Source organism: Poecilia formosa, unplaced genomic scaffold, assembly GCF_000485575.1.
Source record: "Poecilia formosa unplaced genomic scaffold, Poecilia_formosa-5.1.2 Scaffold904, whole genome shotgun sequence".
Classification (NCBI taxonomy): domain Eukaryota; kingdom Metazoa; phylum Chordata; class Actinopteri; order Cyprinodontiformes; family Poeciliidae; genus Poecilia; species Poecilia formosa.
Window position 1 is genome coordinate 6,884 of NW_006800843.1, and position 18,250 is coordinate 25,133.

At 42.0% G+C, this 18,250-nt stretch overlaps 1 protein-coding gene across 1 annotated transcript in view; it reads left to right on the top strand.

Moving 5' to 3' along the window:
* Nucleotides 1-3,835: 3,835 nt before the first annotated feature.
* LOC103132022 (solute carrier family 12 member 2-like) overlaps nucleotides 3,836-18,250 on the top strand; it is a 61,390-nt gene continuing 46,975 nt past the window's right edge. The window contains exon 1 of the mRNA XM_016667102.1: nucleotides 3,836-4,798. Coding sequence (XP_016522588.1) covers nucleotides 4,262-4,798 — 537 coding nt within the window. The 5' untranslated portion in view covers nucleotides 3,836-4,261. The remainder of the gene's footprint in view (nucleotides 4,799-18,250) is intronic.

The window sequence follows — 18,250 nt, forward strand, 5'->3', positions numbered from 1 at the left end:
TTTAGGATGTATCTTACTTTTGACCTCAAATGGCAACCTCGATGAGGTCACAAGGAAAGGAGCCACAGCCAAATACCTCCAACGAATAAGGCAAGTCCTGAGAAGCCAGCTCAATGGCAAGAACAAGATCCGTGCAATAAACAGCTATGCCTTACCAGTAATCAGATACCCTGCCGGAATAATCAGCTGGCCAGTGGAAGAGATAAAGGCCACGGATGTTAAGACTCGGAAGCTACTAACCATGCATGGAGATAATGCGCCGCAGGTGTGTCCCTGGGTTCGACCACGCACCTCTCCAGGGGCTCTGCTCCTAGGCGGCATCTGGTGGATGCAAAAAACAAAAACCAAAGGCACAGATCCTGACACATAGTACCCCCAAGAATTTAAAACTACTTTCACCCCTTGTGATAACACTGTCTTAAATTATTTATTTTGACTGAACAGTTCCCTTGGTATTTTTGGAATGTGATCTTGTGCACTTTGACGTAAACAACTCTGACATTGCAACTGGTTTAGGAGCATTTAGTAAAGCATTAAGTGACATTTTGTCCTGGAAGTAAGTACAGTTTAGTAGCTGTGGTTGACTGGAGTGATCAATTATAATATTCTGCAAAAGTCTTAAATACCATCTATAGTTTCTATAAGGGGTCCTAACAGGAAAGAGAGTATTTTAAATGACAAAAAGTAGCAAACATATGTGCAAACTTGGGAAACAAATGCAATGAAATTATACTTTGTACTAGGTAGGCTATATCAAATAACTAATCAAGGTTACTGACTATTAAAAATTCTATTGTCCACCGATCTAAAACTTATTTAACAGTAAAATTATGTGGTGAAAGATCATAGAAGTGATGCGTACTCTGAGTCAATCACTCTATATCACTGTAGATGGATATCCAGAGAACTGCTCATCTGTCCAATGTGTTACTATAAAGCTGACATTTATTAACATGTCTCAGCTTTAAATGTCATGTATATTAGTTGTACCTAGACAGTGCTTTTTGAGGGGGTGCAGAGGGAGGGCTAACTGGTTATTCATTACATTCTGGATGTAGAATGACTCATACAGGAACAGGAGACTTTAAAATCTTATTCTCATTCAAACAAAGTCCTAAAAAGTACTTATTATAGTTAGAATATATACATGCTGCAGTATTTCTCCTTATTGATACACACCCCTGAACACATCAGGTTCTATATCTGGCACAAGGAAGCTTCAATATTTTGCAGAAGGCTTGAACTCGACGTTAACTGGAAGACAATGACTTGTACGAGCCACTATGCCTAAAAATGTTCCACTTTCAATAAGTATTCTGCAGCAGTGCAGAATGCTTTTACTAGCTTATTGAAAGTCTAGGTAGAAAGGACAGCTAAGGGATTCCCTGCTGTCTTTCCGGCCATCAGTCTTGTAACTTTCTCAAACCAGAGGTAAAGAGGATCCCAGAAGTTTCTATAATAATTTCTCTTCATTTCAATATACTGAAGCATGCATTATGAAACTCTAACATTTTCCTGTTGGGAATCAGGATTATGGAAACAGAAATATTTGTAACAATTTCACAAGGTGGTATCAAAATTCTTGGGACCCAGAGCTTGCATCAAAGTTTGGCTTCAACCTCCCAATATTGAGGAAGTTAATAGTTGTTATCAATAATGTATGATTGATCAAATCATGAATAAAATTTAAATTATTGAGTTTAATCAGGGCACCTACTCAAGCAACTCATAAGCCAAACTCAGTCTCTCATGAAGGAATGAATTCTCACTACTGGCAGAATTAACTCAACAAAGAATGCTCACTGACACACTTATTTCTAATCAAATCTGAGAATTTATAATTAAAATAGCCCGACTTTACAGCAGATAATAACCTCTTTCCTTTACTACTGGTATACAAGCTACTAATGAAAAGAGTCACTGCAATCTTTGGCAAGGGAGGAGGAAGATTTAAGTAAAAGAAGAGGAGGTCAGGTCACTGTCCAGACTCAGACCTGTCCACCACCTTCTGTCAATAGGTCATGAAACTCCACATGTTGAGGGTTAACAGCTAGATAAAGAAATCGTGGTCTTAGGCCTTTTATGACCACAAAGTAGATAAGTATTTGAAATCAAGGAAAGAAGAGAAGTGGAAGCAGGAGGAAGAAAGAAGATAATGGTCGAGAGAGAGCGCCAGTGAATTCAAGCAGCACTGAATTCAGTTGCTCTGGAACGAGACAATCTCTAACATGTGGCAAACCTAAAATGGCAAAGCAGCAACATAATGTAAGAATATTAAAGCATATAATCAGCAAAACATTAAGCAACATTAAGCAAACATATAACAGAAAGACAATTTACAAAAACCTTATTTTAAAACATCTAATTCAGCCGAAATTGGTCTTACTTTGAGTTGATCATCAGTCAGTTGGGTCAAAGCAATGACCAATACCCCAAAAATTGATGGAACAGAAAAGTCTTTTCTTCAGACGAGAGTTGAGGATTGACTGGCATCCCAGCTAGGCTCTGAGCAGAACCTCCAGTATTTTGGGTTGAAAAACAGAAGAAAGTACTCTTCTGTTTGATGAATGGAGAAGCTGCCACAGCAGGCCTCCACAGGCAGATGCATCAATATACTTCTCAAGTCTCTATGGGAATGCAGAAACTTGAGGTATGCAGACCGCTTTCTAAAAGTTCTACAGGGAACACTTTGAAGGTTTTGAATAAATTCTTATTTCTGGCTAACAGGTTAGAAGAAAAAGATTCAGAGCTATTATGCCTCAGTTGGAGGCTGAATCCAAAGACGAGGCTTTGGGTTTCAGGTCTTGCTTTTGTAGAGGAGATCAGTTCTGAGTTTTATTGCAGCACCGATATTGCCACCAGTGGTGTCTCCAGCTCAATGAATGCTTAGGAATTAGTTCTGATCAATTCATGAACAAAAATGGATCCCAACATTTCAGATGAACTGCAGCATTTTCCTGGATTGTATCTGAAGACTCTATGTCATTCACAAATAGTTTTATGATGCTGGAGTCATGAATATGTTAAGTGTTGACTCAACCATTTAGAGTTAGGGTTATCATCACCTTCCTAATCCTGATTTTGGCAAAGAAAAAAAAAGAAAAGAAGATCATGACCTCTTTTTCCCAAAAGATGGTTTAGGCAAAAAAATAAAATAAAATAAAATAAAAAATAAAAAGAAAGAAAGAAAAGAAACGAAACACACTTTGCAAAAAAATGTCACAAGCAAGCTGTCATCTTAGGAAGGTGACAGTATGACAAAACCTATCCACTAAGCTTCTATTCAACTGCTGGTCATAGTGTTAAACAACACACTAAAGCAGTGAAAAAAATAGATTTTTGTTAATAAAAGCTTGCTACAATCTGAACAAGATTGAATGGAAAAAATATGAACCAGATCATTTTTGTATGCAGAATGGTAAACAAAAACTGTTAATAGCATAAGAACAATGCTAAGTGCTCTTTGCAGTTTTAAGTAAAGCTTAAATTGAGGAGATTCATAGTCGAAAAAATCTAAACATTAACAGCACTTTTCACAGTTTATTTGATCAAGTAAAACCGATTAAAAATTTGAGTCTAAGTTAGAGGCAAAGCGTCAAGTCTTTCCTTCATAAAGTTTTCTTCCTTTATGGAGGAAGTAACGCAGAAGAACTGCACGTGCACGTTTTGTTGGTTAGCCTGTTGGTACAGTTTCGCGCCCCACCTTACCTTCCTTGCATAGGGTTTTGATAACGTCATCCATACTGATTAAGTATTGCAATATTCTCGCGACGTTTTCATCCCCCTGTCTGAAACAAAAGGTAATCACTGAAGTCTCGCGATGCATTTCTCTGCGGATCCCACCCTTCTCCGGTGCCGTCTGCAGTGTGTATAATAGCAAGCAGAGAGACGCTGGGACTCTAGGAGGAGTCGTGGCAAGGTCGACAGCAGCATCCTTGATTAAAACAACACAACGCTTACAAGTGGTCCTTCCTGACTTTTAAAAGACGAAGGTTGTTGGAACGTTTTTATTTACTGCGACAGAAAGAGAAAAAGAAGAGTGGTGGTAACTTCCCAGTTTGTACTCGCATGTCCTACCGCCGCTAAGCAGCCATCTGCCTCTAACACCGCCCTCTGCTAGGGATCCTGCGCCTCTCCTCAGCGGGCAGCACAGCGTGTGTTTTCCTGCAACTAGCAGGGGTTTAGTGACGGAGCAACACAGCGCGTTCTTTACTGATTTAGTAGATCCAAGCGAGTGTTTGCTACATTCCGCATAACAGCTATGTCGGAACCATCCTCTGCGCCTTCCGCGCCAGCAGACAGTGCTACCATGGAAAATGATTTTTTAGCTCCAGATGCCGGGCAAAGGCCGTCCGGTCCGACACCTAGTCAGAGTCGCTTCCAGGTGGATCTTGTGTCTGAAGCTGCGGGCGCCTCTGAAGAAAAGTCTGCGAGCTCCGAAAACTCCGCAGCGGGTGGTGATTCGGGGGCTGGGGGGGAGGAAGCCAAAGGACGGTTCAGAGTGGTAAACTTTGCGGATCCGAACGGGTCGGGGAGCGGGGCCTCTCCGGAGGCAGTGCCGCCTGAGGGATTACAGAACGGAGACACGGTGATGAGTGAGACCAGCTTGCATTCATCCACAGGGGGCCAGCATCACTATCACTATGACACCCATACCAACACCTATTATCTGAGGACCTTTGGCCACAACACCATTGATGCTGTTCCCAAAATTGACTTTTACCGACAGACGGCTGCGCCTTTGGGAGAGAAACTCGTGAGACCCACCCTGTCGGAGCTCCATGACGGGCTGGAAAAGGTAAGCTTCCCTCAAGATTCAGAGAGCGTTGATGCGTGCAGAAGCCAGCGTGTTTAGCTCGGTGACTAATTTAGATTGAGAGTTAAACATGACTTCCACAGCAAGATATCACGCTGTGTGGGATCCTCACACTCAGTGATATGCTGTTAATTTGGGGACAGATGAGTTTCTATTGTTGCTAAAACTCCAAATAATCCCAGATGATTCTTCTGCTCATTTTTTATTTCACTGTTAGCTTACCACTTCACTAAGCAGAAAGTCGTTTTAAACTTGAAATCATTAATCAAGGTTGAAATGCTATGATATCATTGCTTAAAATAATTGGAAATGCAGTGAGACTGTAAAATTGAGAGAAATTGAACACTTTCTGTAGTTTCAGGAATTTAAAACTCTGTATGGAGAGTGAGGGTGTACCTATTTTCAGCTTGTAATAGTCTCATTAAGTCAAAGCACAGTCTGTTCTTCTCCGTTCATCCCTATGGCTGTGAATGTGGAATCTAACTGGCCATCTTATTGTCCAAATCTCTTAATTGTATATTATTCAGGGTTTCTCTCAGTGTTTTGTAAGCCTGGTGGGCCACCTGGCTTTACTTGTGTTCCCACCAGACTAAGCTTTATTTATTCGGATATTTTTTGTATGTTTGCCTTTAAGAATTTATATTTGGAGTTTAAATATTGTTAATAATGTCTTCCAATAACACATTATTACATTAACACATTATTACACATTACCTTGTGATATTTGTGACATTTTAAAGGTCAACTTCTGAAAAAAGTTTTTTTTAAACTCAAAAACACAGTAGGCCACTGGATGACTGCTCTAGCGCCTCTACCACCAGGCTTAGCAGATTTTCTGGGGAAAACCCTGAAAAGGGAAATGCTTCCTCTGGCTCTATAAGTCTGAGCATGGTAAGCAAAGCCATAAGTAATAGAGAGGGAGACTGTGGATGAATATTTAAAGGTGGTGAGAGACAGAAACAGATAAAGAGAGACTGGTGAAGAAAAAACAAAAAATTAATAAAGAACATTTTCATTTTTTTCCTTAACGTGTTGTTGAAGATGTAGACGGCATATCGAACAGTCCATACATATTAAACATGTTTTGTTTGTGTTAGTGGTTGTTACATTTATTACAACAATCAATTTTTATACAGAGGGATTGCTGCTATTCAAAGAAAGCAATTAAAAACTTAAGCACTTTATTTTAAAAAATCCATTCTAAATTCTCCATATTTTGGATTTGCAAACTGTGCTAAATGAGAGCAATATTAGCCAGTTCATAGATAAAATGTATAAGTAGCATTCTAAAGTATTTGGCACTGCTTGTGCCCACATAAAAATATCTGGTTTAGCTTTTGCAGGTTGTCAATTTTCTTCTGAAGACAAAAAAAATACTGTTGCAGACAAAAACCCCCGCTTCTAATTAAATTGTGAAACCTATCTGGAACCATTTTGTTTTTAAATTGGCATGAAAGTTGTAGGGATGCAGTGTGGGATGACTCGATTAGAACACAGCATACAGAGTTGCCGCATGCTGCAACTCTACCTGACTTTAAGTAGACAAAGGATTTGATATGCATTGTGTTGCCGAAAAAATAAAATGGAATAAAAACTCACCAATGTGCTGTGAGACCATGGACTGAATCACTGGCTCACTAACGCACCGGCATCCCGGAAGGCAAACTTGATCAATACAGACACAGAATCAGCGTCATGAGATGTAAATGCACATGAAGTACATAAGGCTTTGTTCACAAATGTGTATCATTCTCACTGCACGCTCAACGTACCCTTCTAAATGTGCACCTGTAAACACCTATGAACGCGAGCAGAGCAAACGCGATGGATTAAACCTGACTCCTACCTTGATGAAGTCTACAAAGAAACATGGATCCTCATCCTCACAGAGGGCTGACGTAAATGTCCATATAGGTGAGCCTATATGAGTGATCTGTGCCACGGTGAACTTCAGAGATCAAGCCGCAACAGTGGGGTCTTATTGGTCCGCACTGCCTATTCAGTGCATCAACTATAATACTCTAAAAACTATAAACCCATTTTTATTTCAGGAATAATTCTGCCCTGCCAGTAAAATGCTCACCCCAGAAAGATGCTTGCAGGTTGATATATTAAATAAATAAATAAAAAATCAAAACAAAAACAACGCTTAGCCTGGCAGGGGGAGACACATAAAGCCTCTCGGCCTATAATACACTAGGAGAAACCCTATATATGTTTGTAATCTATATCTCCTACAAAAAAACAAACAAAAAAACTACAGAATTTTAGGTTTACATTAACTCTAAGCCTGAATTATTTAGTGTACCTATAATAAATGCCTGAGATGTAGCAGTGTATGTGTGAAGTCTTTAAACTTGAGTTTACCTTTTAGGAAAAAAATGACATAATTGAAATAAATTTTGTATGATTTTTTCTTATGGAAATCGGGCAGTGTGCTTGGTGTTTCATTGAGCCTGTGCAACTTCATCTGTTTTAAGAAAATGTTAAAAACTAAGTGAAGGTTTACAACATTGCAATAATTGGGTAAAGTCACAGCTCTTTCCCTCCATTGATAACAATACAATTCACAGACAGGGCACACATGGAGGCAGGGTCTGAGCATGGTTGTAAAGCTTTAAATTGTAGATCTAAAGAGACAGGTTTGATATTAGGATTATTAAGTATATTATGTAATAAATGATTCCCTTAGCCCTTGCTTGAGGATAGAGGTCTTTAATTATTGTAGTCAATGAAGCTAAAGACAAACTCTGTCCTGTGAATTTCTTCTGAGATACCTGATCTGTCAATTTATCAAGTGATTTGTGATGAAAAGCTTCTCATGTGTCCTCTCAAGGTTGTCGATGAGGGTGTGTGGGGGGGAAGCCTATATTGTTTTCTCTAGTCCTTAGTTAATGGCAAATGTCCGACACAATGACGGGAGTCTCTTTCATCACCTCTATATTAGAATGGCTGCAGTTCTCAGGATGGGGATGGTGAGCTGCTGTAGTTGGCTCATTTTTAGTGTGTGTAATTTCTGGCGAAATAGCTTGGTAAAACTTCACTTTGAAATGAATGGGACTAGTGCCGTTTGAAGGTCGTACTGACCCTAATGCTTCCACCCTATCATTTCTTAATATGTTTTCCTCTCTGTGTTACATACTCAGATTGGAATGAGCATCGGAAATTCCACTGTACCAATTGATTGCTTTTCCACTGCAATTAATGACTGAATCATAGAATTGTTCCGGTGTATTAGCTGCAAATAGCTAAACTCGAGGTTCTTTTTAGTAACTGATACAGGTTGTGATGGTACATTCAAATTAAATGTCTTTGGGAGTGTGAGTAATGCGTCTTGGAGAGGAGTTTTTTCTGAGTCTTTTTTTTTTCTGACCACATGGCAACAGCATCCTAAAAGTTCATATTGACAAGCTAGAAGGGAACCAGTAACAAAGGAGATTAATTCCGACTGGGGCAGCCAAGCATAAACCCAGGCCACTTAAATATTGATGGAATCTCATTGTTGCTGTAGTGTGGCAGCTTCACTGCCACACTACAGCACTCCACATGGGTGAATCAGTGTGAAACTTTTGTATCACAAGTATTTTGTGTATGAATTTATCCCAAAGTTACATATAGATTCAGGATTTGCCCCAGAAAACTTGCTAAGCCTGGTGGTTGGGGCTTTTAATACAAAAACACTATGTTTTTGTATTAAAAGATGTTAAGTTGACAGGAAATGTAAAAATATTTCTGGGTAATTTTATGTTACAGAAATGCATCGTAAGTGAAATGCTATTTAAACCCACATATATAGAGTTTTAAAAATGACAAATAAAAAAAAAAAACAATTAAAATTAACATAAATTATTAATCCAGAATTTGTTTACTGAGAATATCAATGGTCCTAACTTTGATTTAATGGTTTCAGAATACATTATACAAGATTTTAAGGATTTTGTAAAAGTTCAATCTTCATAGTTAGTTTTGTTACCACAATCTGATGTTGAGTTAATCTTTGAGTTTAAGCTCTGTTTTAGCATTTACTGTAAGGACATTTTGAACTTAATAGCACCTTTAAAACAGAACACTGTTCAGCGTACAAGCAGTCCCCGGATTGATAAGGAAATTGTGACCTTGAGGAGACTATGCCGGAAAACTGAACCGTTTATGGAAACGTACTGATCTGGTGGCCCACAGGTACCACCTTAAAGACTTAATCAGCTCCTTACATGAGATGCTCAAGAATGCAAGAGCCAGTTATTTTGCTAATCTCATCAAATCAAAAGGGTGAAATCCAAAAATTTTATTTGACACAATTAAGAACATTGTTTCTCCACTGTGTTCATCTCAAAGTGCTTTTACTCATGCCGATTGTAATCGCTTTTTATTTTTTATGAACAAAGTTGCTAACATCAGAGCAAGTATCATGCCTTCACTTCCCCACTGTCTGGACCCTTGTCCTCTGACCGTAGAGACATGGTCCTCTTTTACCCCAGTGTCCATTAATGACATCACTGATCTTTTGATGCATATGACACTGTCATCCAGTCCATTGGATGTTTTCCCAACATCTCTTTTTAAAGATATTTTTAACTGCATCGGTCCAAGTGTAGTAAGCTTGATAAATTTGTCTCTTTGTTCTGGATCTGTACCCCAATGTTTTAAAAGTGCTGCTGTCTGTTCTCGGTTAAAAAGCCTAACCTGGATTCCTCTATGCCTGAAAACGACAGACCTATCTCTAAACTTCTTTTTATGTCGAAGAGCCTTGAAAAGGTTGTAGCACATCAACTGACTTCTTTTCTAGAGCAAAATGATCTTATGGACATTTTTCAGTCTGGTTTTCGCAGATTGCATTCCACAGAAACAGCATTATTAAAAGTTTCTAGTGATGTATTGATGGCAGCTGATTCTGGAAACTACACTGTGTTTGTTGTACTGGACTTGACTTCAGCTTTTGACGCTGTGGATCACACTGTTCTTATCAACAGACTAAGAGATCTTTTTGGTATTTCTGGAACTGTTTTAAATTGGTTTATTTCTTATTTATCTGAAAGGTCTTTTATTGTGTTTATGAATCATGTTCATTCTGATGTTGCTCAGCTGTCCTGTGGGGTGCCCCAAGGTTCAGTTTTGGGCCCACTCCTCTTTTTATTGTCTATACGCCCAATAGGTTTTATTTTAAATCGCTACAGTAATGTCTCTTACCATGTGTATGCTGACAATATTCAAAAATACTGTTTGTTCCGATCTTCTGAATTTCATAAATTGACTGAACTCAGTAATTGCCTGTCCATCCATCCATTTTCTTCTGCTTCATCCGGGGTCNTTTATCAAGTGATTTGTGATGAAAAGCTTCTCATGTGTCCTCTCAAGGTTGTCGATGAGGGTGTGTGGGGGGGAAGCCTATATTGTTTTCTTTAGTCCTTAGTTAATGGCAAATGTCCGACACAATGACGGGAGTCTCTTTCATCACCTCTATATTAGAATGGCTGCAGTTCTCAGGATGGGGATGGTGAGCTGCTGTAGTTGGCTCATTTTTAGTGTGTGTAATTTCTGGCAAAATAGCTTGGTAAAACTTCACTTTGAAATGAATGGGACTAGTGCCGTTTGAAGGTCGTACTGACCCTAATGCTTCCACCCTATCATTTCTTAATATGTTTTCCTCTCTGTGTTACATACTCAGATTGGAATGAGCATCGGAAATTCCACTGTACCAATTGATTGCTTTTCCACTGCAATTAATGACTGAATCATAGAATTGTTCCGGTGTATTAGCTGCAAATAGCTAAACTCGAGGTTCTTTTTAGTAACTGATACAGGTTGTGATGGTACATTCAAATTAAATGTCTTTGGGAGTGTGAGCAATGCGTCTTGGACAGGAGTTTTTTCTGAGTCTTTTTTTTTTCCTGACCACATGGCAACAGCATCCTAAAAGTTCATATTGACAAGCTAGAAGGGAACCAGTAACAAAGGAGATTAATTCCGACTGGGGCAGCCAAGCATAAACCCAGGCCACTTAAATATTGATGGAATCTCATTGTTGCTGTAGTGTGGCAGCTTCACTGCCACACTACAGCACTCCACATGGGTGAATCAGTGTGAAACTTTTGTATCACAAGTATTTTGTGTATGAATTTATCCCAAAGTTACATATAGATTCAGGATTTGCCCCAGAAAACTTGCTAAGCCTGGTGGTTGGGGCTTTTAATACAAAAACACTATGTTTTTGTATTAAAAGATGTTAAGTTGACAGGAAATGTAAAAATATTTCTGGGTAATTTTATGTTACAGAAATGCATCGTAAGTGAAATGCTATTTAAACCCACATATATAGAGTTTTAAAAATGACAAATAAAAAAAAAAAACAATTAAAATTAACATAAATTATTAATCCAGAATTTGTTTACTGAGAATATCAATGGTCCTAACTTTGATTTAATGGTTTCAGAATACATTATACAAGATTTTAAGGATTTTGTAAAAGTTCAATCTTCATAGTTAGTTTTGTTACCACAATCTGATGTTGAGTTAATCTTTGAGTTTGAGCTCTGTTTTAACATTTACTGTAAGGACATTTTGAACTTAATAGCACCTTTAAAACAGAACACTGTTCAGCGTACAAGCAGTCCTTGGATTAATAAGGAAATTGTGACCTTGTGACTATGCCGGAAAACTGAACGTTTATGGAAACGTACTGATCTGGTGGCCCACAGGTACCACCTTAAAGACTTAATCAGCTCCTTAAATGAGATGCTCAAGAATGCAAGAGCCAGTTATTTTGCTAATCTCATCAAATCAAAAGGGTGAAATCCAAAAATTTTATTTGACACAATTAACACAATGTGTATGCTGACAATATTCAAAAATACTGTTTGTTCCAATCTTTTGAATTTCATAAATTGACTGAACTCAGTAATTGCCTGTCCATCCATCCATTTTCTTCTGCTTCATCCGGGGTCTGGTCGTGGGGGCAGCAGCTTCAAAAGGGAGGCCCAGACTTCTCTCTCCCCAGCCACTTCTTCCAGCTCCTCTGGGGGAACCCCTAGGCACTCCCAGGCCAGCTGAGAAACATAGTCCCTCCAGCGTGTACTGGGTCTTCCCCGGGGCCTCCTCCCGGTGGGACATGCCCGGAACACCTCACCAGGGAGGCGTCCAGGAGGCATCCTGACCAGATGCCCGAGCCACCTCAACTGGCTCCTCTCAACGTGAAGGAGCAGCGGCTGTACTCTGAGTCCCTCCTGGGTGACCGAGCTTCTCACCCTATCTCTAAGGGAGAGTCCAGCCACCCTGCGGAGAAAACCCATTTCGGCCGCTTGTATCCATGATCTCGTTCTTTTGGTCATGACCCAAAGACATTTGGGTCATGACCATTTGGGTCATGACCCATTTGGGTCATGACCAAACGTGGGAACGTAGATCGACCAGTAAATCGAGAGCTTCACTTTTTGACTCGGTTCTCTCTTCACCACTACGGACCGGTATCATGGGTCCTAAGTTATGGAATGACTTGCCTTTGCAGGTTAGAGAAGCCCCTTCACTGTCCACTTTTAAAGAACATCTTAAAACCCATCTATTTTACTTGACTTTCAACTCCAGAGGGATCTAGTTTTAAATTGTATGTTTGTTTTTAAACTGTAAGAATTTGGTTTTTTTTATTGTTATGTTGTGTTTTAATGTACAGCAATTTGTATCAACTGTGGTTGTTTTAAAGTGCTTTGTAAATAAAGTTGGTGTGGTACAGCGCCCGCTTCACGGCAGACGCTGCACCAATCCGCCTGTTGATCTCCCTCTCCCTTCTTCCCTCATTCGTGAACAAGATCCCAAGATACTTAAACTCCTCCACTTGGGGCAGGACACCCCCCTGACCCGGAGAAGGCATTCTACCCTTTTCTGGCTCAAGACCATGGCCTCGGATTTGGAGGCACTGATCCTTATCCCGGCTGCAAATCGCTCCAGCGAGAGCTGCAGATCACGACTTGATGAAGCCAATAGGACCACATCATCCGCAAAAAGCAGAGATGCAATCCTAAGGCCACCAAAACGGATCCCCTCAACACCTCGGCTGCACCTAGAAATTCTGTCCATGAAAGTAATTGACAAAATCGGTGACAAAGGGGAGTCCTGGCGGAGTCCAACTCTCACCGGAAACGAGCCCGACTTACTGCTGGCAATGCGGACCAGACTCTGACATGGGTCATACAGGGACCTGACAGCCCGTATCAAAGGGCCTGGTACCCCATACTCCCAGAGAACTCCCCACAGGGCCCGAGGGACACAGTCGAACACCTTCTCTAAGTCCACAAAACACATGTAGACCGGTTGGGCAAATTGCCATGAACCCTCCAGGACCCCGCTGAGGGTGTAGAGCTGGTCCAGTGTTCCACAACCAGGACAAAAACCACACTGCTCTTCCTGAATCTGAGGTTTGACTATCTGACGGATCCTCCTCTCCAGAACCCCTGAGTAGACCTTGCCAGGGAGGCTTAAGAGTGTGACCCCCCTGTAATTGGAGCACACCCTCCAGTCCCCCTTTTTGAACAGGGGGACCACCACCCGGTCTGCCAATCCAGGGGAACTGCTCCTGATGTCCATGTGATATTGCAGAGTTGCGTCAGCCAACACAATCCTGCAACATCCAGAGCTTTAAGGAACTCCGGGCGGATCTCATCAACCCCCGGGGCCCTGCTACCGAGGAGCTTTTTAACCACCTCGGCAACCTCGTCCTCAGAGATTGGAGAGTTCGACCCAGAGTCCCCAGACTCAGCTTCCTCAATGGATGGCATGTCGGTGGGTTTGAGGAGGTCTTCGAAGTATTTCGCCCACCGGCCCACAAAGTCCTGAGTCAAGGTCAGCAGCAGACCATCCCCACTATAAACAGTGTTGGTGCTGTACTGCTTCCCCCTCCTGAGATGCCGGATGGTGGACCACAATCGCCTCGAAGCCATGCGGAAGTCTTTCTCCATGGCCTCTCCAAACTCCTCCCACGCCCGAGTTTTTGCCTCAGCAACCACCCGAACTGCATACCGCTTCCTCTGCCGGTACCCATCAGCTGCTTCTAGAGTCCCACAGGCCAAAAAGGCCCGATAGGACTCCTTCTTCCTGACGGCATCTCTCACTGAAGGTGTCCACTAATGGGTTCGAGGATTGCCGCCGCGAAAGGCACTGACAACCTTTCGGCCGCAGCTCCGATAAGCCGCCTCGACAATGGAGGCATGGAAAATGGTCCAGTCAGACTCAATGTCCCCCATGTCCCCCGGGACGTGTTCAAAGTTCTGCCGGAGATGGGAGTTAAAGCTCCGTGATCCGTGATTCAGCTGTTTGATTCAAGTGTGTTGGACCAGGGAGACATCTAAGAGTTGCAGGACACCGGCCCTCGAGGACCAGGATTGCCCACCCCTGATCTAGCCCGCCTAAACTGGTGACTATTGGAGACAGTTCAGTTGTTAATATATCAACGCGTCTGAAATCCGCACTTGGCAGACAGTGGACAACAGACTGGTGAAGCAGAGTGCGAGGAACATCAAACGGAAATGTGGTCCCCGAAAACAGAAGAGGGAGAAGCGAAAGGGTGCATTGGCCCAGCCGTATCCACCAATTTCGGACCACTGAAGCGGACATTTCTAGACAATGCACGCTTACTGGATAAAGTGGATTTGTTACATCTGAGACTATTTCTACAGAGATGAAGTGTGCTGTTCTTTGTCTAACAGAAACCTGGCTAAACAAAAACATGCTGGACTCAGCCTTCCAGATCATCAATATTCAGTTATTCTGAGCGGACCGCCACCAACGTTCGGGGAAAACACTATATCAGGNACTGCTCTTCCTGAATCCGAGGTTCAACTATCCGACGGACCCTCCTCTCCAGAACCCCTGAATAGACCTTGCCAGGGAGGCTTAAGAGTGTGACCCCCCTGTAATTGGAGCACACCCTCCGGTCCCCCTTTTTGAACAGGGGGACCACCACCCAAGTCTGCCAATCCAGGGGAACTGCCCCTGATGTCCATGTGATATTGCAGAGTCGCGTCAGCCAACACAATCCTGCAACATCCAGAGCTTTAAGGAACTCCGGGTGGATCTCATCAACCCCCGGGGCCCTGCCACCGAGGAGCTTTTTAACCACCTCGGCGACCTCATCCTCAGAGATTGGAGAGTTCGACCCAGAGTCCCCAGGCTCAGCTTCCTCAATGGGATGTCGGTGGGTTTGAGGAGGTCTTCGAAGTATTTCGCCCACCGGCCCATAAAGTCCTGAGTCGAGGTCAGCAGCAGACCATCCCCACTATAAACAGTGTTGGTGCTGTACTGCTTCCCCCTCCTGAGATGTCGGATGGTGGACCACAATCGCCTCGAAGCCGTGTGGAAGTCTTTCTCCATGGCCTCTCCAAACTCCTCCCACGCCCGAGTTTTTGCCTCAGCAACCACCCAAACTGCATACCGCTTCCCCTGCCGGTACCCATCAGCTGCTTCTGGAGTCCCACAGGCCAAAAAGGCCCGATAGGACTCCTTCTTCCTGACGGCATCTCTCACTGAAGGTGTCCACCAATGGGTTCGAGGATTGCCGCCGCGAAAGGCACTGACAACCTTTCAGCTGCAGCTCCGATAAGCCGCCTCGACAATGGAGGCATGGAAAATGGTCCACTCAGACTCAATGTCCCCCACGTCCCCCGGGACGTGTTCAAAGTTCTGCCGGAGATGGGAGTTAAAGCTCCGTTGTCTCACAGGGATTCTGCCAGACGTTCCCAGCAGACTCTCATAACACATTTAGGCCTGCCAGGTCTGACCGGCATCCTCCCCCACCACCGGAGCCAACTCACCACCAGGTAATTGCCTGTCTGACATTAAAATTCGGCTGAATGACAACCACCAGAAGTTAAATGCAAATAAGACTGAGACACTTATCGTTGCTCCTGATGATAAAATTGCGGAAATCAGGAAGCATCTTGGGTTTTTAAACTCTTCGAATATAGTTTCCGAAATCTGGGTGTTCTCTTCGACAGTTCTTTGTCTTTGGACAATCATTGCAAACTGTTAGTTTGCAATTGTTTTTACCATTTAAGGAATATTTAGAAGTTTTGAGCTATTTTATCACAGAAGGAATTAGAAATTATTGTCTATGCTTTTATTTCTTCTTGTTTAGACTACTGTAACGGCCTTTCAGTGGGTCTAAGTAAATCATCCATGACTTGCCTTCATCTATGCAAAATGCTGCAGCCAGACTTTTAACTAAAACCCACAGAACAGATCACATAACTCCTGTTCTGGTCTCTCTGCATTGGCTCCCCAGTGTATTTTAGGACTCATTTTAAAATTTTGGTTTTAACATTTAAGACACTCCATGGTGAGGCTCCCCAGTATATATTGGAACTTTTGAAGTCTCTCTGTCCGTCTCGGACTCTGAGGTCTTCTAATCAGATGCTGCTGACGGTAGCAAGAACTCATTTTAAAACCAGTGGTGATAGAGCATTTCAGGTGGTGGTCCCGAGGCTCTGGAACGCTCTACCTCTATCAATGTGCTGCTCCGAGTCAACTGATTCATTCAAAAGTCTCGAGACTTATTTCTTCAGACTGACTTTTGGTTAACTTTGTTCACTGATTTTAGATTATTTTATTATTGATGTTTCCATTTTTGTTTTAAATTATATATTCATCCGGTTTAAAACCTTATATAAATTAAGTTTACTTACTTACTTACTTCACAAATGTCTCCGTAAACTTCAATCATCACTGATTGCTTTTTAGGCCGGCCAGTTAAGCTACCCACTTCTCCCAGAATTTCTTTGTACAAAGTACAAAGCTCAAGAATGTACTTTACATTCTTGAAGATGTAAAGTAGCTGTAAAGAGCGCTTGTATTGTTACCATCTGATTTTGGGAGGCAGTGTCTCCTTCCTTCTCCGTCTCTAGGAATCCAATATTCTTTGTGTTAATGACTCTGACTGGACATGGAGACAGGAAGGAAAATAATACACAGGCCTGCTGGTGTGGCTCCTCACAAGAGGAGGCACCCTCTTTGTCTCAGACTCATAATCTGCTGGTTAGTTTCCAGCAGTTTTACCACACACATCTGCGCACAGGCTGCATAATGGCTGTGTGTGAGTGAGTGTCCAGGGGGATCAGTTCTCATCCAGATTCCAGATTTACATGACAAAAATCTTGATGTTAGGAATTAACCTTTCAAGTACAGATTTTGTGTACTTCTAAAGTGTACTGTTCCACCCACACCACTGGATGGAACGGGCTGAAACTGATCTCGGTATTTTAGGGCTTTTACATGATAGATAAATATTGAATTCATCCGGTTTAAAACCTGTTATGCTCCTCTTAATTGCATTACACCATTTAATTGGCTTTAATCTACAAAAGAAAATACCCAAAAGGTTAGGGTGTTACCTGGAGTAAATACCTGAAATGTTGCTCTGATTCTTTCCACTACTTTTCAGTGCAAAGTTCCTAAGGCTGGTTGTAACTGGTATAATGGAGAAGCACTGTTGTGATGATGTGCTGAAGGCGGAGTGTCACAGCAGGAGCTTTTAAAGCTACATTATGTAATTTTTATTAAAAAAATTTATTTTTTTTTTTTTTTACATATTTGTTAATAATCTTGTGAACAACCTTCATAGTTGGATTGTTTTGTTGCCACAATCTAGCCCAGGGGTGGGCATCTCCAGGCCTCGAGGGCCGGTCTCCTGCAACTTTTAGATGCATCTCCTCTTCAACACACCTGAGTCAAATAATGAGGTTGTTGGCAGGACTCTGGAGAACTTGACTGCACTGAGGAGGTGATTCAGCTGTTTGATTCAAGTGTGTTGGACCAGGGAGACATCGAAGAGTTGCAGGACACCGGCCCTCGAGGACCAGGATTGCCCACCCCTGATCTAGCCCGCCTAAACTGGTGACTATTGGAGACATTTCAGCTGTTAATATATCACCACGTCTGAAATCTGCACTTGGCAGACAGTGGACAACAGACTGGTGAAGCAGAGTGCGAGGAACATCAGTCAAACGGAAATGTGGTCCCCGAATACAGAAGGGGGAGAAGCGAAAGGGTGCATTGGCCCAGCCGTATCCACCAATTTCGGACCACTGAAGCGGACATTTCTAGACTATGCACGCTTACTGGATAAAGTGGATTTGTTACATCTGAGACTATTTCTACAGAGATGAAGTGTGCTGTTCTTTGTCTAACAGAAACCTGGCTAAACAAAAACATGCTGGACTCAGCCTTCCAGATCATCAATATTCAGTTATTCTGAGCGGACCGCCACCAACGTTCGGGGAAAACACTATATCAGGGGTTGTGTTAATGGAATATTTTCTGTATTTTTCATTTTTTTTTTTTTTTTTTTAAAGGGTAAAAAAATATTTAAGCCAACCAGTCATTTGACAGGTTATAATTCACACCCAGACATTATAGACTGCCCATGTGATTCTGTAATTTTAGGTCACAGAGGCA